The 26,889-nt window shown below is 38.6% G+C and overlaps 1 protein-coding gene and 1 pseudogene across 2 annotated transcripts; one reads left to right on the top strand and one right to left on the bottom strand.

Moving 5' to 3' along the window:
• Positions 1-205: 205 nt before the first annotated feature.
• LOC114292286 (putative serine/threonine-protein kinase PBL19) lies at positions 206-5,616 on the top strand (annotated as a pseudogene). The gene is made up of 4 exons (XR_014362204.1): positions 206-711; positions 2,850-3,110; positions 3,642-3,764; positions 4,861-5,616. The product of XR_014362204.1 is annotated as a putative serine/threonine-protein kinase PBL19 (transcript).
• Positions 5,617-25,131: 19,515 nt separating this feature from the next.
• Positions 25,132-25,716, bottom strand: LOC114292291 (senescence-associated family protein (DUF581)). The gene is made up of 2 exons (XM_028236210.2): positions 25,595-25,716; positions 25,132-25,360 (listed from the first exon to the last, which is right to left on the bottom strand). Exons 1-2 carry the CDS (start codon positions 25,714-25,716, stop codon positions 25,132-25,134), a joined length of 351 nt encoding a protein of 116 aa, XP_028092011.2.
• Positions 25,717-26,889: the final 1,173 nt, after the last annotated feature.

The raw sequence follows: 26,889 nt of genomic DNA, 5'->3' as shown, positions 1-26,889 counted from the left end.
TTTCAATTTCACTCTCTTTTCTCATTTTTTGTCCAAATTTGAGTCAATTCCCACCTGGGTTTTCATTGTTTGTCTCATCTTCTTTCCAAATCCAAACTTTCATTTCGCTTTCTGTCTTATTCATCAGTTCGTCCAATTTATACTTCCTTCGATTCCCATCCAAGTTTTTTCACTACACTTTCTCTGTTTTATAGCTTTCTTTTTCTTGGCAAATCTTTCTCTCACATAAATTCTAATACTTGCCCTTGTTCAATTCAACAAATAAATGCCAACAATTGTCCTTGATCTTCCTTACAGGACTTGAATACCAATCCACACTTAACCATGAAATTTGCTACTTTATTCTGAACAAAAATGAATTGTTTCTATTACTTCAAGGATAGAACTAGAATTAGGGAACAAAGATCAGCCCCAATATTCAAAAACTGGAGCAAATCCAAATCCGATTCATCAGCAGCTGATAGGGTTAGTAAGACTTCATGTTCTGCAAATTCACCCTCTAGAATCCCAAAATTGTATGAAGAGAAGGCTCAGAACTTGATCGCCTTTTCGTTCTCGGAGCTCAGGCAGGCCACTAATGGTTTCAATAGGCTGCTTAAGATTGGGGAAGGCGGGTTTGGAAGCGTGTTCAAAGGCTCAATCAAGGCTGCTGATGGAAAGGGTGATCCAATTGTTGTTGCCATTAAAATGCTCGACAGAAATGGCTTTCAGGTATATTTTGATTTTCAGAATAATCCTAAATAAAGATTTGCCTGTAATGTAACTAAGATTGTTGTTGGAAGCATGATCGTTAGAATTCAAGTCAACCAAAACGATTTGGTTCATGCCGTTGAATCTTAAACTGGGCGAATCATATGATTCAATTGCAAATCACTATGATTCATTGCCATTCACTACCCTCCACTACGATTCACCGTGATTTAGTTATGTATGGAGTCATATATATACACACACATAATTTAGTTATATTAATATTTATTTCATCTTAAACACTATGTGTATGTTTTTAAATATGTATATATTATGCTAATTAAAATGAATTTTGTGATTCACGATTTGATAACAATGATTGGAAGGTGCATTAGATATAACGTGTTGGGTGATTTTCAGTGAAGTCTAAGATTGCTAATGTTTGCATGCCCTTCAGAATTATATTGAATGGATTTTAGGTGGAAAATGTTGTGTTTATTTGATATATTAAAATTTAAATCCATCTTTATTACCTTGTATCTCTACATGTGTGACTATTGTTACTTAGACTGACTGCATTATCACATGCATTGGCATTGCCTCGGTTTTCATGTGCTGTCAAAGAAGGAAACTCCTAATTCACTGTATTGAATTTCTGTATATGGTCTGGTGGAAGTCCTTTCATGGCATAAATTTTGTGCTGTGATTGATACCTCACTAATTAAACAAATTATACTCAGGTTGCATCAATATTCGAGGTTGGTTCCATTTGGGAACTTTTGTAATCCAATGGTGTACATGTTTTGAATATGTTTTCCTTCCCAAGAAAAAAAATAATAATAGAAACTAATTGCACCATTTTATCTATTTTTGTATCGATGGTACTGCATATTCATGGCTCTTGCCTTCTGCATGAATTGCAACATTAGATTGATGTTTTGGATAGTCTTTACCAAGCGATTGTATCTTTTGGACATCATTCTGTCCTGCAGCTCCTTGTTGGAGCTGCTTGCACCTCATTCATAAACTAACATTGAGGGGTTTTCCAGTTTGATTGTATGCTGTGCATTAGAAGAGAGTACCGTGCCTGTACTTCGTTGGTATAAATTCCATTTTCATATAAGAGATTTATTAAAAAGACCCAGAGTAAAGAAGTCCGTATATCATTTTAATTGGCTGTTTTGCTTACATGTTATTTTTCAGGAACTGCTGGTAGTGTCATCTACCTTTGAGTGTAGGTAATTGATTATTTTTTTGTTTTTAAGATCAAATCATCTAATTTAGCACATTGAACAGAATTGAGATTAAAGGACTTCCCAGTTCGTTTTATTAATGGAAGAATGCCGCAGCCAAGTGTTTTTTTTTTTTTTTTTTTTTTTTTTTTAAATTCCTTTCGTAAGTAAATCACAGAGTGAAGAATTGGATAGCAAAGGGGTTATCCATTTTCATTTTCTTTATTCAACCCCCTTTGCCATTTATTTGTTAACAAACTTATGTATTTAGGATTTTTGGATGGTCCATAGGTATTGAATTAGTCCAATGTGTTTGTGCACGTGGAAGTAGCATGGAATGCCTTGGATTGGTTTAAACTTTATGAACAAACTTAGATGGTTCAAATATGTGGGCAGAAATCATGAGCTTTGAAATTTATTGATGCATATGCACCTAGACCTCAATGCAGCCTACTTATGTTTGAGTTCATGGTTTTTATATATGTCACCAGTTCGGCAAACGGTAGCGGGAGTGATAGCGTCAGTCAGAACACTTTCAGATTGTCTATATATTAATTTATATATAATATTTAATTTGTTTATTATTGATAATTCTATATGTGTTGTGTTATTTTTTTTCTTATATATAGAAGAAAATTACTACTTGTGTACAAGGGTGCAAGGCGTGTTACATCATTGTTTGATTCAAGGAGAATCTATGATCTTTCAGTGATGAATTTGTGAACAGAAATAATTAATCCACGGATCTTCCCGAATTATCGCCTAATCCGCGAGTTAGTGTCTTGGAGCGTGGTCTAGGATAACCGATTAGGTGACTTGTGTATGTATATGTCCAAGCAATTTCCTGTTTGCTTTAATGTAATTATACAAGAGGTCTGTTTTTCCTAAATATTGATTTCTCTCTTAGAATTCCTTGTTTTCATGTAGGGTCATAAGCAATGGATGGCAGAAGTACAATTTCTTGGTGTTGTGGAGCACCCAAATCTCGTCAAACTTATTGGATACTGTGCTGGTGATGGAGAAAGAGGGATCCAACGGCTACTTGTATATGAGTTTATGCAGAACAAAAGCTTGGAAGATCATCTTTTCAATAGGGCTTTCCCAGCCCTTACTTGGAAAACTAGATTACAGATAATACTTGGAGCTGCTCAAGGATTGGCTTATTTGCATGAAGAATTAGAAGTCCAGGTTTCACTAAAAAACTTTGTCAATTATATGTTTAATTTTGCCGCCTTTTTTTTTGGTAAAAGCAAAGTGTAGGAATCCTCTCACCCTAAGAGGCCTTTTTTTTCTTCCCATATACATATTTTCTTCTTGTTGCTTTTTATTCATTAAGCTGAATTATCATATAAATAAATTGGAATTTTGTTCAATGGAAAAACCAAGAATTTTAGCCATAGCAAACTAATTTGTAATTGATAAAATTTAGATTTCTCTCATATCTTAAAAATGGGAAAGGCCCTAAAACCAATTACTTAGAAATACATGAATGAAAACTTGCTAAAGTTAGAATATCATTGAAAGCAACATCTGCATCATGGTCTGTGTTTGCTTAAATGCTCATGATACTTTCTTTTTTTTTTCCTTTTATTTTATAGTTATTTTGCTGCTGTCACTATCATCATGGTAATGATTATTTAAAAATTTAGCATGCTTGTTCTTCAAAAATTAAATATGTTCATTGTTGTTAATCTATCGTTATCTATACCAATGATGAAGGTGATATATCGAGATTTTAAATCATCAAATGTGCTGTTGGATGAGCATTTCAAACCAAAGCTTTCAGATTTTGGACTTGCCCGGGAGGGGCCAACAGATGGGCATACTCATGTTTCAACAGCTGTAAGTACACATGTTATGTCGATAGCATAAGTTGGTTGTATGAGGATGAACTATGTTGTGATTCATACTACATACCATATTAACTTAATCTTTTTGAGGTGGGAACTAGTGATATTCTCCTGAAATTTTTAAAATTCAGAAAAATGGCTGGGAAGATTGGGAAATTGAAGACTGGGTTTCAGCAAGATGGAAATCTAGTGGTGATAGTGATGATGATTAAATTCATAATTATAAATAAATAAATAATTTTTATGGAAGTCTATGATCATAATGACGAACGACTAAAAACATTGAGTATTATAGAAGTGAAATCTGACAATAATATGGTTATGGTCAAATGTCGCTTCCATGACACTGTTCACACTATTCTATATGCAGTGGTGGAGTTAAGAATTTAATTTAGAGGGAGCATCAATTGATTACAACCCTGAAATTTTTCTATATGTAATCAACAACAATAAAATAATAATCTTTTGAGTTAATATCAAGCATGAAAACTTAAATATTCATTACAAAGAGAGAGCTTATTCGAAGTTGGCGAATGAAAGATGAAAATAAGGAGTTTTGACCTATAAAAAGAGCCGAGTCAAGTCGAGTAGTTTGCCGTTTAAGTTTGGTTTGAAAATTTAACAAGTTTCAAAATGTATAACTTTTGAGCAAATCTCAAATGAGTTTTAACCCAGCCAATCATGAGTTGAACTCAAGTAGCCTAGTTTTTTTATAGAACATATCATGGAGTGAATCCATGTAATAAATTGTTCAAGCTTGACTTGAAAACTTAATGAGATCCGAAATGCGTTCAAATTTGACTTGTTTACACAATAAGTCGATATCAAACGAGACATTAACAAGTCAAACTTTAGTAGTTTTGTTTATTTTACAGCCCTAGTGAAATGCAGAAAGGGGGAGTTGTGACTTTTTTTAACAAAGATATCTGCTGTATAGATAAGTGGAGGGAGAAGAGGGGGCACATCTTGTATTTGCATATGTACATTATTAAAAAAAAAAAATTTAATTAAAAAATAAATCGGCCTGTCTATATGTATGTGTAATCTGTGTTGTAAATGATCCTGAGAAACTTGCATTTTGTGACTAGGTTGTGGGGACATTTGGATATGCTGCTCCAGACTACATCCAAACAGGACATCTAACAACTAAAAGCGACGTATGGAGTTTTGGTGTGGCATTGTATGAGATCCTCACCGGTAGGCGGTCACTGGAAAGAAACCTACCCAAGACAGAGCATAAACTTTTGGAGTGGATCAAGAATTTCCCTGCTGATAGCAAGAAATTTGGCATGGTAATAGACCCAAGACTCAAAAATCAGTATTCTCTGAATGCAGCTCGTAAAATTGCCAAGTTAGCAGACAGTTGTTTGTTGAAGAATCCAAAAGATCGGCCAATGATGAGTCAGGTAGTGGAAACTTTGAAGCAGATAATTCGATTCTCAGATGAAGAAAGCCCGGTCTGATAGGAATTTTGAGTGCAATGAAGATGAGACTGTTGGCTCGGACAATAAGCCGAGTCAATTGGGACCTTCTGAATCTGTGAAAAGACGGTTGGCACAGTTGGCTAAACTGAGAGAGCGCTTTGGGGGAGTCATTGGAAGAAGAATTATGATCGTGCCGAGAGCCAAAGTGCCTTAGAAAATGTTTTGCCGCGGTAGAATGGTTTCTTTTGAGAGACATCGATAAAAGAAAAAGAGCAGACATTAAACTGGATTTAAACCAGTTGAGGTGTTGTCAAATTTTTCTTTTTTTCTTATTGTTTTGAAGTTAGTGGTGAGGGTAGATTGATGTTTATGCCATTTTAGACTGTCAAAATAAGAACTTAGAGCTTTTTTTTTCATGTAGATGTGGTGTCCTTGTGAAAGAACCTTGTTGTGAACTGTGTTGCTCTTGAAGTATTTGCAGAAAGGAAAAAATATATTGAAAATTATAATTCAGTGTAATTTTAAAAGAGTAATTATAAATACATTGAAAAACTTATATTTTTAATTACTAAATTTGATAAAATTTACTATTAATTTGTAATTATTTTTTTACAATTACACTGATATTTAATTTCTCTAAAATATACATATTAATGACATAATTGATTTTTCTTGAATGGAATTCCTAAGATTAATTTTTAATGATTTATATTCAGTGGAATGAAATAAATGGAATAGAATGCTCATTTCTTATGTTGTGTTTGAATCATGAATTTGAATTAAAATTTGCAAAAAGAGAGAGAAATATAAAAAAAATTAATTTTTTTTAAAAAAAACATTTATATTTTGTTCATATTATTCTCACCTTTTTCTTTCCAAATTCCTACATAAATTCATGATCTAAATATAACCTAAAGATTAAGGGAAAATTACACATAAGTGGGGTTTTGGAAAAATATTTACATATTAGTGAAAATGTTTGTGAATTTGATTATTAATATTTGTACCATTAGCTTGATTTTTATTTTTATTTTTTGAAAAAATACACTCAGGTGTAATTCTCCCAAAGATCAAAATGCTTAATCAAGTTTTGTCTATCAATTCAAAAATGAGTAATGCTAAAGATTCTAAATATTTTATCAGATGTTCTATCAAATATCTCATATGAGTGTGGAACTCACATGAAACCTAGATGATATACATCTCACATCAATATGAGATATTTGGTCAAACATTTAAAATCCTAGTATTTTTCTTTTTACAAAGAAAAGTTATCAGGTTAACAGTTTATTCACTGTAATTGCATGTATAAGGTAGTAAATGTTTTAGTTAAATTATTTTTAAAAAAAATTAAAAATTAAAAAAAAAACTCCAAAATTTGACATTAAACTTTTGATTAATTTTTAATTTAAACATTGATCTATTTTCATCATTAAGTAAAAAGACAAAAAAGAAATTTTCATCATTAAATTTAATTAAAAAAATTATATTTTAAATATTTTAGTTACATTAATAATTACACGTTCAAATGAAGATTTCTCAATTCCACAACAACTTACATCTCAACCAACTATACTCCACAATACTAACCTCCAGGTTATCAACACCATAGTCAGAACTATACACCAACACTACCCACATCTACAAGAGCAATCCTAACTCTTTGTGTTCTAGAACTCTAACACTACCAATACCCCTTTAACGAGTTACAAGACTTAGGGTTGGTTTGGCATAAACTAAATAATACAAAAAGTCAAAAAGTCACTATCCTATTTAAGTCACATCATCTTATTTAAATTACATCACCTCTCTAACACATCACATCAAACCCAACCCAAACCCAACCCATATAAGCCAATAAGTCAAAAAGTGTACTTTTTTAGAACATCCCAAACCAACCCTTAAAACAATTTACCCAATTAAGAAACACACCCCACGCCTTTGACCACTCCAGGTCATAACTAATTCCAACATATCCAAGTCCACGGACTAACAATCCACACCAAACCTACACGACGTCACTTAAATGAGTATAACAACTCCATCCAACCACCAACCACCAACCACAAAAGACTCAAACAACACTGTCCCTCAAAGACATACTAACTGTCACTAAAGACAAACCAACACTAACTCACAACTTATGCTAATACACAACATATCACCAGTATAGCACTCACTGAGGTGCCCGCCCACTCCGAGTCCATTACTCAATCCAAAATGTTTCTATAAGAAGGGAAACACCCAACTTAGGATATATAACACTGGCGCCTTCTATCAAAATAGTAACACAACGCAATTACATAACAATTACTCAAACAACCCCATTGAGACTTCAATTAAGGGATTGTTTGGAGTATCCTAAATAAGTATACTTTTTGACTTTTTGGACTAAAAAGTTGAGGAAAAAAATATGATTGTTTGGGTTAACTTTTTGACTTTTTATGAAAAAATGTGTATTAAAAAATTGTATAAATTAGTGTGTAGGAGAAGATTAAAAGAGTGAGTTATACAGCCGTACTATCTGTGCAGGTGAGTTGATGCTAAGAAATGATTGGCTACTTTTAGGGCATTGCACTAGACGGTGTTGTTTGGTTCATGGGAGCCATCATGGGTCCCGTTTTGATGATTTGAACCGTTCAATATGTAGAACTTATCGAGTACTATATGCCTTCAACAAATCACATTGATCGGATATCAATAGCTATCTGATCAAATTAGTTTTTTTTAACCGTTAACTATAACACCATCTATTTTTTATACAAAACTGATTTGATCATATAGTTAGCGATATCCGATCAATGTGATTTTTTACAGACATATAGTACTCGAAGAGTTCTACACATTGAACGGTTCAGATTATCAAAACGGGACCTATGATGGTCCCCCACGGGCCAAACATCAGTGTGTTTTGCACCCAAACTGTGCAATTTTTCTTACAAAACGCAGCCACAAATCTAATTTTGAAAAGATTGACTTGTAATTTTGTGTGTAAAATTAATTTTTTAATATTTTTTTTGGTGAATAGTGATAACTTTTTAACTTTTTGAGTAACTTTTTGACTTTTTAACTTTTTTTACACATGCCAAACCAAGCCTAATTTACATACCATCTACCACATAACACGTAATCGCGCTAAGTCTACAAAGATAATCATTCGTTCTAGTACTCGCTTAGATTTCTCATTAGAAACAACGTTAATCAAATACGTTTCCAATAAGACCTCCAAGTTAATCAACTAGAGATCGAATAATATCTATGAGTCTCAACACCATGCCCATATAAAATGCAATACATAAGCATGTTATCATTTAGCACACAACATACAAACGTCCTCACCAAATATGATAAACCCATTATTAGCTAATCACTTCCCGCGAGCCCAAGGTTTTTATACCCAATTAGCTCTGATACCAAGTTGTCATGTCCTAGATTTACGAGGTCCGGCCCATCTGAGTAAACCACCCAACGATAGACAATAACTAACAATACTCATGCAGACATATATAATATAAACACACAGTACATGTGTTATTCCAATTTTATACATTCTTAGATATAACATCTAAGTCGAATGGATATTCTATAACTAAAACGTACAAAGATGTTATAATCAAATTAAGATACCCAAAGGCTTACAGCATATACAAAGAATGTAACCCTTACAAGAATAGCACACGGCTAACAAATACATAAATGGCTCTTGGTCGACAAATAAAGGAACCACCCTACATGGTTCCAAACACAACTTCAACGTCTCAATCCACATCCGCATAAGCATACCTGAAAAATATTTTTAGCCACGTAAGGTGAGCATAAAATCCAGCAAGAAATATTTCAAAAACTAAATATGCTCCACAAGTGTAAATGATCATGAATGCAATACATACATATATAATATGCTCAATGCATTCACAAATCCACTTATTTCCTCAATAAAAACCCTTTTCTGCCCAATTTTCAAAACCTTTCGTTTATTCAAAACGTTTTCTGAATTCAATACATTAGTTTGATATAAAATCCATTTCCACAAGTCAATCTAGGTATCTCAGTACCAACTAGCAATTTCATTGCCAATTCTAATACGAATACATCGTTAACCAACAGCAAATACATTGTTAAAACCATTTTAAAAATCATTTCTTTCCAAAACTAAAATGATAATAAATAAAATGGGTAAATCTCCAAAACTAATACAACGTTTCACGAAAATTTCGTTCGCAGGAAACAGTCAAACAAGACCCATGTAAACATAGGCTATATAAGCTCTACTATTGCCATTTTACGAAGATTTCGTCCGCGGGAACCAGCACCTATGTATACGCGTGTTTTTCGAGACTTTTACGCTAGACACACGGGCCAACTTAATTTAATGGAGTCCATTCCTTTTTTTCTCCCAAACATGGAGTACATCCTTTTGCTTCTCTCAAACATTATACATTTACAATGTATTAAAATATAACCATATTCAATGACAACGGGTAAAAAATTAGTTTCCTTTCTCAATTTACTATTTTATTTACTCTTTCCAAATAGCACAATACATGTGATCCAAAATATGATTTTCAAAATGAAACAAATGCTCTTAAAACATAACACAAGAATTTCCAAAATCTCTTTTCAAAACATACAGTTTAAATTCTTAAAATCCATTGCATGCTCCATGATCTGCATGATTTATAAACAGTCTAGTTTGCCTAGTCCATATGCAATTTCTACAATAATCATAGCTATCTTCCACCAATAGCCCAAAACAAATATCTCTAAACAGATAAATAAATTCCATTAAAGGTACACTTTTCCAAAATCTTAAATGAGAGTGATAATACATATCAAACTCCACCATCATCATTAATCATCATTTCAAGTTCACATTTCTCAATATTTATTTCATTTCCTCTTTACAATCTCAACACTTACATTTTAGGGCATAATCCCTTTCCTCTTTAAAATTCCATTTCAATGCAAGAAATAGCTCATTTCAACATATATTAACTCCAATTTCATAATCACAACATTTTTCAAAAAAACCTTCAAAAATCCCTCATTTACATTTTGATTTAATAATCAAACAATTTCCCCCAAAGATCAACATTTTAAGGTTTCTCCAAATTAGGGCTTTTTACTTTTAAAAACTCATGCATTTTTGTAAGTGAAAAATAAACTTTTGTAGCTAAACCATTGCTCAACAATCCCATTTAAAACAAATCCTCACTTACAAAACAAATTTTGAAAAATCAATCCAAGAACAATGGAATCTATATATTTAAAATACACCACAAATACACTACCGAACTCATATTGAGTTTAAGAAATAGATCCTACCACTTGAAGCAAATTACAGGGACTATTTGTATAATTTACCCAAAATAAAAAGATAAAAAGTATACTTATATAGTACACCTCAAACAAAGAAAAGCACAAAAACATGAATTTCTTTTTAGAATTTTTACAAGGAAAAGTTATCAGGTTAACAGTTTATTCACTATAATTGCATGTATAAGTAGGGGTGCAAATGAACAAAATCGTTTGTGGCCAAGCTCGAATTTGGCTCGGTAAGAGCTCGTTCGAATTTGCTTCGTTAAATTTTTTTACATTCGAGTTCAAACTAGTTAATTTTTTAATAAACAAGACCAAACATTTTAATACTCGGCTCGTTAACTGATTCGTTTAATATTTATTATTTATATATTAAATAATATAAAAATATGTATAAAAAAATAAGATAAATATTTATATATTTAAAAAATGTAAATGTAAATAATAGTTAATTATAGATAGTACATTTATATAATAGTGGTAATAGATATTATTATTTTGATAAAATATTATTCTTTTTAGAATGTTTATATATATTGTATATATAATTGTATAATCAAAATTTGAATTGTAACTTTAATCTCATATGTAAGTATGAATTTATAAATTTTTTGGCTCTTTAAGACTCATAAACAAGCTCGAGCTCGAGTCAAGCCTAAGTCAACTCGGCTCGAGCTCAGTTTGTTAAATTTTTATTGAGCTCGAGTTCGAATTCGAGTTTGTTAAAATATTAATAATTAAGCTCAAACATACTAAAACTCGGCTCGGCTCAGCTCGGCTCGGCTCGACTCGTTTACAGTTAGGGCTGCAAATGAATAGAGTCGTTCGTGAACAAACTCGAGCTTAGCTTAGTAAGAACTCGTTCGAACTAGGTTCGTTATATTTTTTTGGTGTTCGAGTTCGAGCTCATTAAAATTTTAATAAATAAGTCCAAATATTCTAAAACTCAACTCGTTAGCTAACTTGTTTAATATTTATTATTTATATATTAAATAATGTAAAAATATGTATAAAAAATAAGAGAAATATGTTATTTATATATTTTAAAAAATATCAATGTAAATAATAGTTAACTATATACGATACATTTATATAATAGTAATAGTAGATATTATTATTTTGATAAAATATTGACATTTTCTTAGAATATTTATATATATTGTATATATAATTGTATAATCAAAGTTTTAATTGTAATTTTAGTATCATACGCAAGTATAAATTTATAAATTTTTTGACTCGTTAAGACTCGTGAACAAGCTCGAACTCGAGTTATGTCTAAACCAACACGGCTCGAGCTCAGTTCGTTAAATTTTTATTGAGTTCGAGTTCGAGCTCAAATTCGTTTAAATCTTAATAAATAAGTTTAAACGTATTACAACTTGACTTGACTCAACTCGTTTGCAGCCCTATATAAAAGTAGTAAGTGTTTTAGTTAAATTATAAAAAAATTTAAAAAACTCCAAAATTTGACATGTATAATAAAATAAATCTCAAACTTTTGATTAATTTTTAATTTAAACATCGATCTATTTTCATCATTAAATAAAATGATCAAAAAAATTAATCATTAAATTTAATAAAAAAATATTTTTTAAAATATTTTAGTTACATTAAATTTATTGACAAATACTATTTTCTATCCATTTACTTTACAAAATTAAATTAATAATTTAAATTAAAAATAAACTTAAAATTTAAATTAATAAAATTCAAAAATTATTTTATTACTAGAGTTTAACTCTGACTTTTTTTTCTTAATTTCCCCTAAATTAATATTATATTATTGTAGACTAGCTTATGTACAATGCCATACTAAAAAAAAAAAAACCAAAAAGGATAAATTAACAATAAATTCTAATAGTTAAATTTAATTATTATCAAGTCCTATTGAAAATTGACATGGGTAAGCTCATAAAGGTTATAGCCCACCATTTAGGGCCCAATACATAATTCAACTACTAAAGCCCAACGTTGTTGGAACTCAACATGACATTAAGAACCAATGGCATCTAAACACATGGCAAGAGAAAGACAAGCCACATAAGCAGACAAAGATCCTGCAAAGCTATTGCACTACACATCAGCCATTAATGAAGCCCCTTATAGCATTTATTGTGATAACCCCTCCTGTCGAGACAGAACGGCCACACCATAAACAAGGCAAGCTAAAGCATAGACTTTCGGCCAAGATGACAGGTCGAAAGGGACAACGAAATGATTACCAGAGGATATAAGCAGACGTAGAAGATAAGAAGAATGTTAAGCTTTTTATTTCTAATCTATCTCTACATTTCATCTCTCTTTCTAACTTGCTCATCGGAGGGTTCGCTGAGGGACTCCCGGTTTCCCATTGAACTCTTGTGCAGGTTCCTTTGTGGGCTTGGTACCTTGGATACTGGTTTAAGAAGCGTGGATCAGTTCGACCCGTTCCATCTGGAACACGCCGTATCATCAGTTGGCGCCGTCTGTGGGAAACCTTTTGCTTCGCGCGCCAGTTGTGCTCATTGTTGTCGGAGACCCTTTCCCAATAACCCCTTCCCGCCACCCACCAAGGTGGATGGTCACGACTAGATCCATGGTTTCTCACCACAATATTGCCGACCACCAAGCCGACCTTCTCAATCCAAACAACCCGCCGCAGAATTTCACTGAGCTCACCAACAGCATTAATCGCCTGGCCGAGCAAAACCAAGCCCTGATTAATGCTCTACTCCAAAGAAACCTTACTATGCCTCCTCCACCACCTCCAGATATCCCACCCAACCAAGAACGAGCCCTGAGCCATACTATCCAGCAGCCCCATCCACCCAACTTGGAAGGCTTGCGACCCCCTCCCCCAGATATAAACCCGTCACCCCGGGTCCCACCTCCATCGGTCCAAGCATCCACATCTGAGGGAGAGGCCAGTAGTGTCCAGCCCCCGCTGCATTCCGGTGGTGACAACGTTCCACTCTGGGACATGGAACTCCGAGCCATGAAGCTCCAACTCCAATGAGTCATGCAGAACATACAGCATAAACCATCTACCACAGCCAACTCACCATGTGTTGCCTCCATCAAGGACAATCCTCTACCTCCTAAGTTTAAAATGTCCTCGATTGACTCTTTCGACGGTACAACGGACCTAGTCGATCACTTGGAGACCTACAGGACCCTCATGATCCTCCATGCATCCCCTGATGAAATCATGTGTCGGGCTTTCCCCGTAACACTTAAGGGGTCAGCCCAACTGTGGTTTAGTCAGCTACCGACGGACTCTATCTCTACCTTTCAGCACCTGAGCGACTCCTTCCTCAGCCAATTCATTGGTGCCCAACGTTAACGGCGTCCAGCAACTCAACTCCTTAACATCCGTCAGACGGAGGGAGAGTCGCTGCGCAGCTTCGTCACCCGCTTCAACACCGAGGCCTTGCAAGTGGCAGAAAATGATGACAAGGTCATTCTCACGGCTTTCATGGTCGATCTACGATCATCTAATTTCCTTTTTTTCCTTTCCAAAAACCCCCTGACCTCCATGGTAACCCTACTTTCCAAAGCCCAAAAATATATGAACGCCGAAGATTCCCTAGCCGCCCGACAAGATCCTACAGCCAAAAACCCGACCCCTAGAGAGAAGAGAAAGGACTCAGAAACCAGAAACACCCAGTGCACTCACCAAGCACCTCAGTATACCAATCGACCACCTCGAGCCGACCAGTCGGCATTAACCCGACCGCCCGGCTGGTTCGAATGATACACCCCCCTCAACTCCCCCATGGAACAAGTCTTGAACCAGATTCAATGAGATTATCCCCTAAAATGGCCCCAACCGTCACGCTCTCCTTCCAACCGGTGAGACCAGTCCAAATACTGCCGCTTTCATCAGGACCACGGCCATAATACGGAGGAGTGTGTTAACCTCAAAGACATGGTCGAGGGCTTGATGCGTCAGGGACATCTCAGTTGGTTCACGGAAGCCCGCCCTCAGCGGAGGCAAAGGATTAAACCCATCAGAAACAATCGCCGACGCACCCCTCCTCGACAACTCGCACAACCTAACCAAGGTCATGATCGCCCTCCATAGCAACCCCGGGCACAAGGTAACCCCGCCCCCCCTGTTGGAGAGATTAGAGTTATTGCAGGCGGGCTTGCTTGTGAAGGACCATCCCGCTCGGCTCAACGGGCATAACTCAGAAAAATAAGGCAAGGCTCAGACAAAGAAGTTGTCACTTTGAACCACCCTTCCAAACAGCTCAAGCAGTGAATGGAGCCCATCACCTTTACGGAGGCCGACTGCACAGGTATCCATTACCCCCATGACAACCCCCCCGTCATCTCTGCCCTCCTCTCCAATTACAAAGTCAGACGGGTTCTCGTCGATAACGGCAGTTCTTCAGACATCATCTTCCTAAATGCCTTTCGCTAGCTCAAGGTCGGGGAAGAGAGTCTATCCCCTCTCCAAACCTCGTTGGTCGGTTTTACTGGAGATCAGGTGACCTCCATCGGCCCCATCGATCTTCCCATCACAATTGGAGAATACCCGCGGCAGACCACAAAGTTGCTCACCTTCCTCGTCGTCGATTGTCCATCTGCTTACAACATCATCCTCAGCCGCACCACCTTAAATGCTTTCCAAGCTATCACATCCACTTTCCATCTAGCCGTCAAATTCCCCACCGACCTTGGGATCGGCACGGTGAGGGGAGAGCAGACTGTGGCCAGAGAATGTTATGTTGCTTCACTTAAAGAGGTCAAGCTAAAGGAGGCTATGATCATTAAAGGGCTCGACATCAGAGACAAGGACGAGCTGGTCAGAGGGAAACCAGTGGAAAAGCTTGTCGAGGTCCTCATCGATCTCAACAACCCGACAAAAACTGCCAAGATTGGCAGCCAGCTATCCTCCCAGGCCAAGGCCGACCTTACTGCCCTCCTAATTGAGCACCACGACGTATTTGTTTGGACCCACTCCGACATGCCGGGTATTGACCCCTCCTTCATCACCCATCGTTTTAGCATTGAGCCCCATTTCCGACCCTTCCGCGAAGCAGCGCATCTTTCACCCGGAGCGCAATACTCTTATCGCTTCTAAAGTAGATAAGCTCTTTGAGGTACAGTTTATCAAAAACATGGACTACCCAAGATGGCTGTCAAATGTGGTCATGGTCCGTAAAAACAACAGTAAATGGCGACTCTGTGTCGATTACTCCGACCTTAACCGGGCTTGCCCCAAAGACAGTTATCCCCTTCCTCGCATAGACCTACTTGTTGACGCCACGACCGGTCATCAAATGCTCAGCTTCATGGATGCCTTCTCTGGGTACAACCAAATTCTGATGCACCCCTCTGACCAGGAACACACCTCTTTCATCACCGACCGGGGAACCTACCATTATTGTGTCACGCCATTTGGGTTGAAAAATGCCGGGGCCACTTACCAACGGTTGGTTAATGCTGTCTTTCATCATCAGATAGGCCGGAACATGAAAGTATACGTCGATAACATGCTAGTCAAGAGCAAACTCTCCACTAATCATCTGGCCGACCTGGGAGAGACCTTCAGCACCCTACGAAAGTATCAAATGAAGCTCAATCTGGAGAAATGTACCTTCGGCGTAGGATCTAGGAAATTCTTGGGTTTCATGGCCAGTCAGCGGGGCATCGAAGCTAACCCCGAAAAGATCAAGGCCTTGATAGAAATGCAGTCGCCCAGAATGGTTAAGGAGGTTTAGAGGCTTACTGGCAGAGTCGCCGCCCTTAATCGCTTCATTTCCCGCGCAACGGATAAGTGCCTCCCCTTTTTCAAAGTTCTTCAGCAAACTTTCGAGTGGACGACCGAATCCGAAGAGGCTTTCCAACAATTGAAACAGTGTATGGCTAACCCCCCCTTACTCTCCCAGGCGCTCTCGGGTGAGCCCTTTTTTCTCTATTTAGCCGTCTCCAGCACCGCAGTCAGTGCGGCCCTAATCAAGGAGGACGGTTCAGTACAGCGCCCGGTTTATTACATTAGCCGGGCTCTCAGAGGCGCAAAACAGAACTACCCATTGCTAGAAAAAATGTCCTTGGCCTTGGTCACCGCCTCAAGACGACTTTGTCCTTACTTCCAAGCCCATTCCATAGTGATCATCACTAACCAACCCTTGAAGAAGATAATGCAACAACCAGAGCTGTCCGGTAGACTTATGCAATGGTCGGTCGAGCTCAGCCAATTTGACATCTCCTACCGACCTCGAACGACGATCAAAGGGCAGGCTGTTACCGATTTTATCCTGGAATTCACTAATCCCACTCCAACCATGGCCCCCCCGCCCCCGCAACCCCACACTAGGCAGAAGACCCTCACTCTTGGACCCTCAACGTCAACGGATCATCCCGCAAAGAAGGCAGTGGGGCTGGTCTCATCCTCATTGCCCCCGAGGGTGGTTATCTCAAGTGTGCTCTCTTCTTCTTGTTCGACGCAAGCAATAATGAGGCTGAATATGAGGCATTGATCGCAGGTCTCCGCCTCGCCAGAGACATTGGTGCCAGCCATATCCAAGTGTTCAGCGATTCCCAGCTCATTGTCAGACAAATTACGGGGGAATTCGATGCTTAGGAAGACACAATGCGGGCTTACAGAGATATTGCACTCCTTCTTGCTCGCCTCTTCAACACTTTCCACATCAAACACATCTCTTGGAGGGAAAACTCCAAGGCAGATGAGATGGCTCAATTAGCTTCTGTAGACCAGTCAGACCTCAGCCATGGTGTCTGCCTCGAGTATCTGACTCACCCTGTCATTTCCCCAAACCAGCAGCAAGTCCACTTCCTCTAAAACGAACCTATTCTTTGGGCAACAGACATATTTCTATTTTTGACAAATGGGGAATTGCCAGAAGACAAATAGCAAGTCGCCAAAGTTAGGGCCCGGTCGTCCAACTACATTCTCATCAGCGGCCTCTTGTACAAACGTGGCTTTTCACGCCCATACCTGCGATGCCTCAATCCTGCTCAAGCAACCTACGTGATAAGGGAAGTCCATGAGGGTATATGTGGTAATCATTCAGGTGCCAAGTCACTAGCCCACAAAATACTTTGCACCGATTACTTCTGGCATACTCTCAATCAAGATGCCACTGAATTCGTGCTTAAATATGATAAGTGTCAACGCTTTGCCAACATCCCTTATGCTCCTCCTACAGAACTGATCACACTTTGCAGTCCGTACCCATTTGCCAAATGGGAGATCGACTTAGTTGGCCCATTGCCCACCGGCCGAGGCCAAACCAAATTTGCAATCGTCGCCATTGAATACTTCACTAAATGGGTGGATGCGGAACCCCTCGCCATGATCACCGAGCGGAACACAACCAGATTCATCAGGCAGTCGATCGTATGCCGATTTGGTATCCCTTAAGCCATTGTCTCCGACAACGGCAAACAATTTGACAATGCCAAGTTTAGGAAATTCTGTGCAGAGCTTTAAATCCAGCCTTGCTTCTCTTCCCCAGGTCATCCCCAAGCCAATGGCCAAGTTAAGGTTACCAATCGTTTCCTTCTGAAGATCATCAAAACTAAGTTGGAAGCTGCTAAAGGACTCTAGGCTGAGGAATTACCAAACATACTCTGGGCCTATCGCACTACTGCCCGAATCCTCACTGGGGAGACCCCTTTCCGCTTAACATATGGTGCTGAGGCGGTTAGTGGAAATCAGTCTGCCCACCCTAAAGGGTTCTGCACCCAAATTCGGAGCTAATTGAAAAGCTGCGTCGGGCAAACCTAGACCTGATTGAAGAGCTCCGAGAGACCACTGCTGTTAGGCGGGCCTCATACTAACAGAAAATGAGAATACACTACAACTGCAAAGTCCGACCGAGGGAGTTTGCCGTGAGGGACCTTGTTTTGCGCGAAGCAACTCTTGCCACCAAAAATCCGGCTGAGGACAAGCTGGCAGTCAAGTGGAAGGGACTTTACGTTGTTAAGGCCAGACCTCGTCCGGGTACTTATCGACTTCAGGACATGGAAGGCCGAGACCTCCCCCACCCATGGAACGCCAAGCACTTGAAGCGTTATTTTCAATAAAAGCCCTATTTTTGTATTGGTCCATTGCTATATTTTCTTTTTGACAATCTACACACTTGGATGTTTTTGTCCTTTTCTCACATGGTGTAAATTTGCATGGAATTTCAATAACATCTTGCTTGCAGCCTCAGCTCGACTGAGTAATTTAAAGCCTCGGCCAGACTAAGCACGAAGGGCTCAGCCAAACTGAGTTACCTAAAGCCTTAGCCAGACTGAGTTACTCAAAGCCTCAGCCAGACTGAGTTACTTAAAGCCTCAGCCAAACTGAGCACGGAGGGCTCAGCCCGACTGAGTTACTTAAAGCCTCAGCCAAACTGAGCATGGTGAGCTCAGCCAGACTGAGTTACTTAAAACCTCAGTCAAACTGAGTAGCCGCTGATTTTAATGATTTAATATTATAGCAGGGTGGCCATACTTAGTCAAAATCTAACCTATTTTTGCAGTGTCTATATTTTTAATCTCACATTTTCCACATGGTTAAAATTCAGGTTCATCGTCGCCTAAATCAGTCTTACATCTTTCATCTTTTAGCATTTTCATGTACGCCCATTTTTTAATGATTTTGGCATCATGGCTCTCTCACAAGTTGGGCTAATCTGCACAGAAGTCTAAATTTCATACCCATTTTTCGTTGAATTACTTCCAAATTTACAGCTCAGAAAACATAAGGGCAACAATGATACAAAAGACCTGTTTTATTCCCAAAATTGTGCCTTACATCCAACTTTCTACAGAAATTACACGATCAAGAAACAACAAAAACAACAACAACAAAAATTTTATTTACAAACAAAATGCAAAATTTTACATCAATCAATCATTCATTCTCGATCGAGGCAAGGTCTTCTTCGTCAACCCCTTCATCTAGGGGGGTCTGGGCCACATCGTCTTCGTCTATTCTAACATTGTTGAAGTCCAAGTCTGGGAATAGCTCTTCTGCTTTACGTTTAAACATCTTCCAGCTGCTGTCCCAGAACTCAACCATATCATGTTTGTAGAAGTCCGACCGCTAGAAGCTCTGGATCACTTCCTTTTCGCTCCTACTTCCGGCGGTCGCTCTCGACAGGCCAGTCCCCCTATCCCCCTCTTTCGCCAAGCTGCTGGCGATTGTGGCATCAATAGCCATCTGGAAATCGACGGATCCCTTAAACTGTTCTACTGTTACAACACATAGGTCGGGGTACACCACCCTCTTAGACGCCAACGTGGTATTCTCCTCTTCCAAGGCTTTCTCTCCCTGCCTTCTCAGCCACCGACTTGGCCCTCTCGTCCGCTAGCGCCCGCTCCAACTCAGCGATCTTCAGATCTACTTCTTTATTTTCCTTGATCGACTGAGAGCGCAGGTCTTCATTGTAGACCATGGCCTCGTCCCATCTTTCGTTGGCGACGGTGCAGGCTTTCTAGGCCTCTTCCAGCTTCTTCTGCTCGCCAACCAGTTGGAACTCGAGCGACACCACCTTGCAGCGTTCCGTCTCCAGCTCTAACTTGGTCTCGAGCAGCTTAGCATTGGCATGGTCGGCTAAATAGCTCTGCACCATCGCCAAAACTTCCATCTTCTTAGCGTTTTGGGTATACTCCAGCCCCCTTACGCACGCGCTCCGCGTGGCTCTCCTCCACTTCCCGGTCGCTCTCCTTAAATTTTTAAGCTGGGCCTTCACCTCCTCCAACTTTGCCTTCAATGGCTCAACTTCACCTTTTGCGTACGTCGCTTTCTTCAGCAAGGCTTCTACTAAGGTCGTCGCCTCCATCTGGGCCGAGAAGAGCCCCCTTAACAGTTCGACCTCTGTAAAACTCGTCATCAAACGCACTTTCGCATCCTCCACCATGCCCAAGAGCCGATTGGCAACAGTCCTGGCTTCGCCTCCTTCTCCCTCCAGTTGCCCGGACACTGCTGGAGCGTGGTAAATGGCGGTCTTCCACCTAGCCCTCCCTCCTTCTCCTTGGGGCGCAGGACCCCCCTTGGGCTGCTACTCTGCCCCCTGCTCAGGGCCAGTCGCCCCACTTTATACTTGTGTTTTGGGGTCCATGGCATTCCCCCACCCCACCCCTTGTCTCCTCAAGCTCTATTTCTGGGGCGACCTCCACCACCCCCTCCTTCATCTTCTTTAACGTTGGCCTCTCTTCACCCTTGTCCACCATCTTCTTCTTCTTCTTCCCCTTCAACACAGCCTCCACCTCCCTGTTGCTTCTTTCCTTCAATGGATCCACAAGGGCCGGTCGTGGCTTAAAATCACCCAAGTCCTTTACCTCTAGCGGCTTGGGGTGCGGTAGGATTCTTTCCCTCGCGATCGACTTCGACGGACGGTCTACCTGTGACTCTTTGTATTTATTAGCCTTGGCAAAACTCACCCTATCCTCTGCCTCTTGCGCCTTCCTCTTCGCCTCTAGTTCTGCCAGTACAAAATCTCCACCGGTCGGCTGAGGGCCCAACCTTGCGGCAAACAAGGCTGAGGGATGAACGAGGTCGTCTTACTTGGCACCCTCCTTCTCCCTCCATGCCTTCACCTTCTTCACCCCTCTCCTCTGCCGCTACACCTAACCTTGGCTCCACCGATTTGGTTGGCACTTTTTATACAATGCGTACTCCAACTCCCCCGTTGGCGGACACATAGAACCACCGCGGCCTCCACCCCTTAATTGACGACGGCAACCCCGCCACCAGACCCTTCCCTGTCACCGCTTGTAAAGTGACCCAAGTCTCTTGCTAGCGCGAAGCCTTGTAGCATGCAAAAAACTTGTCCACCGTCATTGCAGCCCCCTCTTTCGCCCGCGGCCACGCGCTTGCATAGGCCAGTAAGATCTTCCACGCATTAGGCATCAGTTGGCCCGGAGCCACCTCCAACCGATCCAACACGTCCATTACTATCCGGGGGAGTGGCAACCTCAAACCCCCCTTTAACGCCTCCTCGTAGAGGGCAAATTCCCCCGGTCGAGCATCGGATGCCCTCTCCTTTGATGGCGGCAATTTTAACTCTATTTTCGCAGGAATCTAATATTTCTTGTGCATACCCTCTAACTCCTCCGCGGTAAAAGTTGACTTGTCGGCCTTCGTGTGCTAGTGATCTGGCTCAACCTGACTGATTGGCTTCGCAGTCGCTATTAGCGTGGACGAGCGGGGTCGTCTTGCTGGTCCCCCTTCACTCCCTACTCGCTTCTCCATCCTGTATTGCTCCGCCAGGTCCACTGCGTCGTCGTCCCCCAAGGCATCTAGTCTCACATTGGGCACTTCCTCTCTAGCCATCTCTCTGGTATGCCTGCGTATAGCTTCAGATACTGGTGCAAGGTAGTTCACAAAATGTTGCAAAGGTGTATCACTCGACACAAAGGAGTTTACTCTTAGAATGTTTTGGTTCTTTGCAAAAAAGTAGGTAAAGTGAATAATACCAAAAGCCCAAGGCTTTCCTGTATTCCAAGGGTCACGGTTAAATATTGCCAGCTTGAAAATTTTCAAAAAAATCCTCCAAAACCGCATTTTCAACACCCTATGTTAAACTACCCTTTCGTTTCTTGCCCAACGCCTAACCTCCCCCATCGCGGGATTAGGCCACGTATACGACCACGATCTACTACCCCCTTCCCCTACCTTGTCTTTTCCACTTCAAATCACCACGTGCCCTGCCACTCCTCGAGCTCCGTGCACCGCCACTTGCCCCTCCACTCATGATCAGTCCTTCCACTCGGTCACCCTTCGCGGTCAACCCTCCTCATGGTCGATCCCTCCACTCGGTCACCCTTCGCGGTCGGCCCTCCTCGTGGTCGATCCCTCCACTCGGTCATCCTTCGCGGTCGGTCCTCCTCATGGTCGGTCTCTCCACTCGATCACCCTTCGCGGTCGGCCCTCCTCATGGTCTTCCCCTCCACTCAGTCACCCTTCGCGGTCGGCCCTTTTTATGGTCGGTCTCTCCACTCAGTCACCTTTCGCGGTCGGCCCTCCTCATGGTCTTTCTCTCCACTCGGTCACCCTTCGCGGTCACCCCTCCTCAGGGTCGGTCCCTCCGCTCGGCCACCCATCGTCGTCGGCCCACCTCTCGGTCGGTCTTCGCCCCACCTGTCTTTCACAACCATCGCTTTCTTCATTATTCCCTTCGTTGGACTAAAGCTGTACTTGGGAATGGGAGACTACTGACATGGCTAAGCCCATAAAGGTTATAGCCTACCATTTAGGGCCCAATACATAATTCAACTACTAAAGCCCAACGTTGCTGGAACTCAACATGGCATTAAGAACCAATGATATCTAAACACGTGGCAAGAAAAGGACAAGCCACATAAGCAGACAAAAATCCTGCAACGTTATTGCACTGCACATCAGCCATTAATGAAGCCCCTTATAGCATTTATTGCAATAATCCCTCCCCGTCGAGACAAAACAGCCTCACCATGAACAAGGCAAGTTAGAGCATAGACTTTCGGCCAAGAAGACAGGTCGGAAAGGACAACGAAATGATTACCAGAGGATATAAGCAGACGTCGAAGACAAGAAGAAGGTTAAGCTTTTTATCTCTAACCTATCTCTACATTCCATCTCTCTTTCTAACTTGCTCGTCGGAGGGTTTGCTGGGGGACTCCCTGTTTCCTGTTGAACTCTTATGCAGGTTCCTCTGTGGGCTTGGTACCTCAAATACTAGTTTAAGAAGCGTGGATCAGTCCGATCCGTTCCATCTGGAACACGCTGTATCATCAAATGAATAGAGTCATTCATGAACAAACTCGAGCTTAGGTTACTAAGAGCTCGTTCGAACTAGGTTCGTTAAATTTTTTTGGTGTTCAAGTTCGAGCTTAAGCTTAAACTCATTAAATTTTTAATAAATAAGTCCAAATATTCTAAAACTCAGCTCATTAGCTAACTTGTTTAATATTTATTATTTATATATTATATAATGTAAAAATATGTATAAAAAATAAGATAAATATGTTATTTATATATTTTAAAAAATATAAATGTAAATAATAGTTAACTATATATGGTACATTTATATAATGGTAGTAGTAGGTATTATTATTTTAATAAAATATTGACATTTTTTTAGAATATTTATATATATTGTATATATAATTGTATAATCAAAGTTTTAATTGTAATTTTAGTATCATACGCAAGTATAAATTTATAAATTTTTTGGCTCGTTAAGACTCGTGAACAAGCTCGAACTCGAGTCATACCTAAACCAACTCGGCTCGAGCTCAGTTCATTAAATTTTTATTGAGTTCGAGTTCGAGCTCAAATTCGTTTAAATCTTAATAAATAAGTTTAAACGTATTACAACTTGACTTGACTCGACTCGTTTGCAGCCCTATATAAAAGTAGTAAGTGTTTTAGTTAAATTATAATTGTTTTTAAAAAACTCCAAAATTTGACATGTATAATAAAATAACTCTTAAACTTTTGATTAATTTTTAATTTAAACATCGATCTATTTTCATCATTAAATAAAATGATCAAAAAAAATTAATCATTAAATTTAATAAAAAAATATTTTTTAAAATATTTTAGTTACATTAAATTTATTGACAAATACTATTTTCTATCCATTTACTTTACAAAATTAAATTAATAATTTAAATTAAAAATAAACTTAAAATATAAATTAATAAAATTCAAAAATTATTTTATTACTAGAGTTTAGCTCTGACTTTTTTTCTTAATTTCCCCTAAATTAATATTATACTATTGTAGACTAGCTTATGTACAATGCCATACTAAAAAAAAATCAAAAAGATAAATTATCAATAAATTCTAATAGTTAAACTTAATTTTTATCAAGTTTTATTAAAAATAAATCTTAATAAAAGTGTCACTAAAAATAATTTTTTTATGATAATTTTTTATATATATCGTCAAAAATTAACAATTAGTGACTTTTTTTATCATAATTTTTATAAATTATCATTAAAACTTACAATTAATGACTTTTTTATAATAATTTTTTTCTATATAACCTATTATAGGTTATTAGAAAATAAGTTCTTTTATTAAGACCTACCCGTAAATACCTCTTAAAAAAACATATGGACTTATTTTAGTCAATGTCATTGTTTCTTTGTTTTGTTGTATTTGGAAATCACAAATGAAGATCATTACAAAGGCTACCTTCATGTTTACATCCGATGAATTTAGGGACACTTTGGGAAGATTCATAAAACGTCATTTTTTTTTTTTTTTTCAACTTTTGTAGCCAAAAAAATTGATTTTTTTTATTCAAAACAACCCAATTTTTTGTAAAAAAATAACCAAAAAAATCAAAAAATTATTTTTTTACCACCTTCTCAAAACACCATTTAATTACACTCATCTTATAAACATCCAACAAAAAAACACAAAAAAATAATAATAACAATAATTATTATTATCTAATGACTCTCTCTCTCTCTCTCTCTCTCTCTCTCATCCCCACCGTTGCTTTACAGAACCAACCACAACCTCTTTGATTTTACAGAAAAAGGCCATGAAAAATTGAGCAATGATTTTCTTGTCTTGGCTTGGCTTGGCATAGCATGGCGCTGACAGGCCTGGCTGCTTAAGGCCGTGTTTGGTTGTACATTTTTAGTGGTGGGTTTTTTTATTTTTTGGCTTTTTTAAGCAACTGCAACTGTGCCAGTCCTTACATCATTGTTGGGGGAAGAAGAAGGTTTGTTGTGGTTGGTGGGGTCAGAAGTAGTAGTAGAAGTGGTTGATTGTCTGAGGGCTTTTTTGGAAGAGGAAGAAGAAGAAGAAGAAAGCTTCCAAGTCCTCTTCTTTTCTTTGGCCTCATCTTTCTCTATCTGTTCTTGCCTGCACTCTTGGCTACAAAATGGTGTATTTCCTCTGCAAAAACACAGACAAAAATATTTTTAATTCCCAAAACTTAAATCTTGACTTTTATTGATACGATTTTTCCAATTTTAAATTCTGAATTAATTAAGAAAAAATTATTAGTTCGTGTAAGCATACTCTAATCTAATTTTTTAACAAAATCTCGATTTGATGCATAATTAACATAATTTTTTGTTACTAAAGATTGGGATTAATTAGAGAAATTGAATTAAAAGTAAAGCTAACCTGTACATGAAGATGTCACTGTTATGACCCAATTGCTTTCTGCAAAGAAAACAAGCTTCAAGAAAATGGGATTCATTGTTGTTCTCTTCCCACCCGGCGTATGATGACACGGCCGATCTCATTGTCTCTCTTGGCATATTGAGTAACTGCTAACTATATTGCAGTGGGCTGCTAAGATGAGCCTGGTGTGTAGATGAATGAATGAGAGAGAGTTGGGATTGTAAGAAGGGGCCTAAGAAGTGCACGAGTTTTATAGGTACATTCAGAGGCAGACCAATGGACAAGAGATAGAGGAGAGTTTAAAATCACGTAGTCTATGGATCAGAGGACACAGGTGGTCTACACTAATTAGATCATTTTAAAGGTTTGACTTTAAAAAAGTCATTGATTTCATGGGTTGGGAGGCTAGAGACCACCTATCTTTAAAGGTCGATGAACTAGTTGAAAGTTTGCGGAGGGGCTATTTTTAGAAGAAATAAAAGCGGAGGTGGTTTTAAGAAATCTAGGGGTTGAAATGAGAATCTGGTGGCTTCAAGTTCATGCATCTATTTGGCACCAAAAGTTAATCTACTTTTTGCTATTTGGTCCCCTATATTAAGTTTATTATTTGTGTATGAATTTTTACACTCTTTTAGTTTGGCTAGACATTATTGAAAGATTAGCAATGAGGGCACACACGACCTATGTACGAAATATATGTAATTTAGCAATGGAGATATGGTGAGGAAAAATTTCTTGTTCTAAGTGTCATCCAAAGCAGAAGAAAAAATCGAAAACCCAAAGACCTCCAAAGACTTGACGTCATTTTATAGATAGGTTAAAAAAAATATATCAAAAGAGTTGATTAAGGAAGGGTGACAAGAACAATCACAAGATAATCGATCAGAGGATGAAAACATGTTTATTAAAACCAATTCACTCAATGTCTAACAACACAGCTGAATGGCTAGATTTCTACCTAAGAAGACACTTTTAGTATTATAAAAAGAAGTTGAAATAATACATCAAATACACAACAATAGAACCCTAGGGATTGGTTGAACGGTGAAAACTTGAGAATAAAATCTGAGGTCTTGAGTTCGAGTCATTCGAAGGGGCCACTAGAGGCTTATCTGGTCATTAACTTTAGGTTTAGGATTCTCAGATTAGTTGAGGTGTATGCAAATTGGCCCGATCACCTAGTTGTCAATTTTTTTTAAAAAAAAGTACACACCAATAGCCAATCATTTTCTTCTATACTGTTATTCTTTCTGATCAAACACTAACTTTATCGTCAGAGAACTCCTTTAACCAAC

Source organism: Camellia sinensis, chromosome 2 (genome assembly GCF_055761805.1).
Source record: "Camellia sinensis isolate YWXY chromosome 2, ASM5576180v1, whole genome shotgun sequence".
NCBI classification, from domain to species: domain Eukaryota; kingdom Viridiplantae; phylum Streptophyta; class Magnoliopsida; order Ericales; family Theaceae; genus Camellia; species Camellia sinensis.
This window is presented reverse-complemented; position numbering and strand designations above follow the sequence as displayed.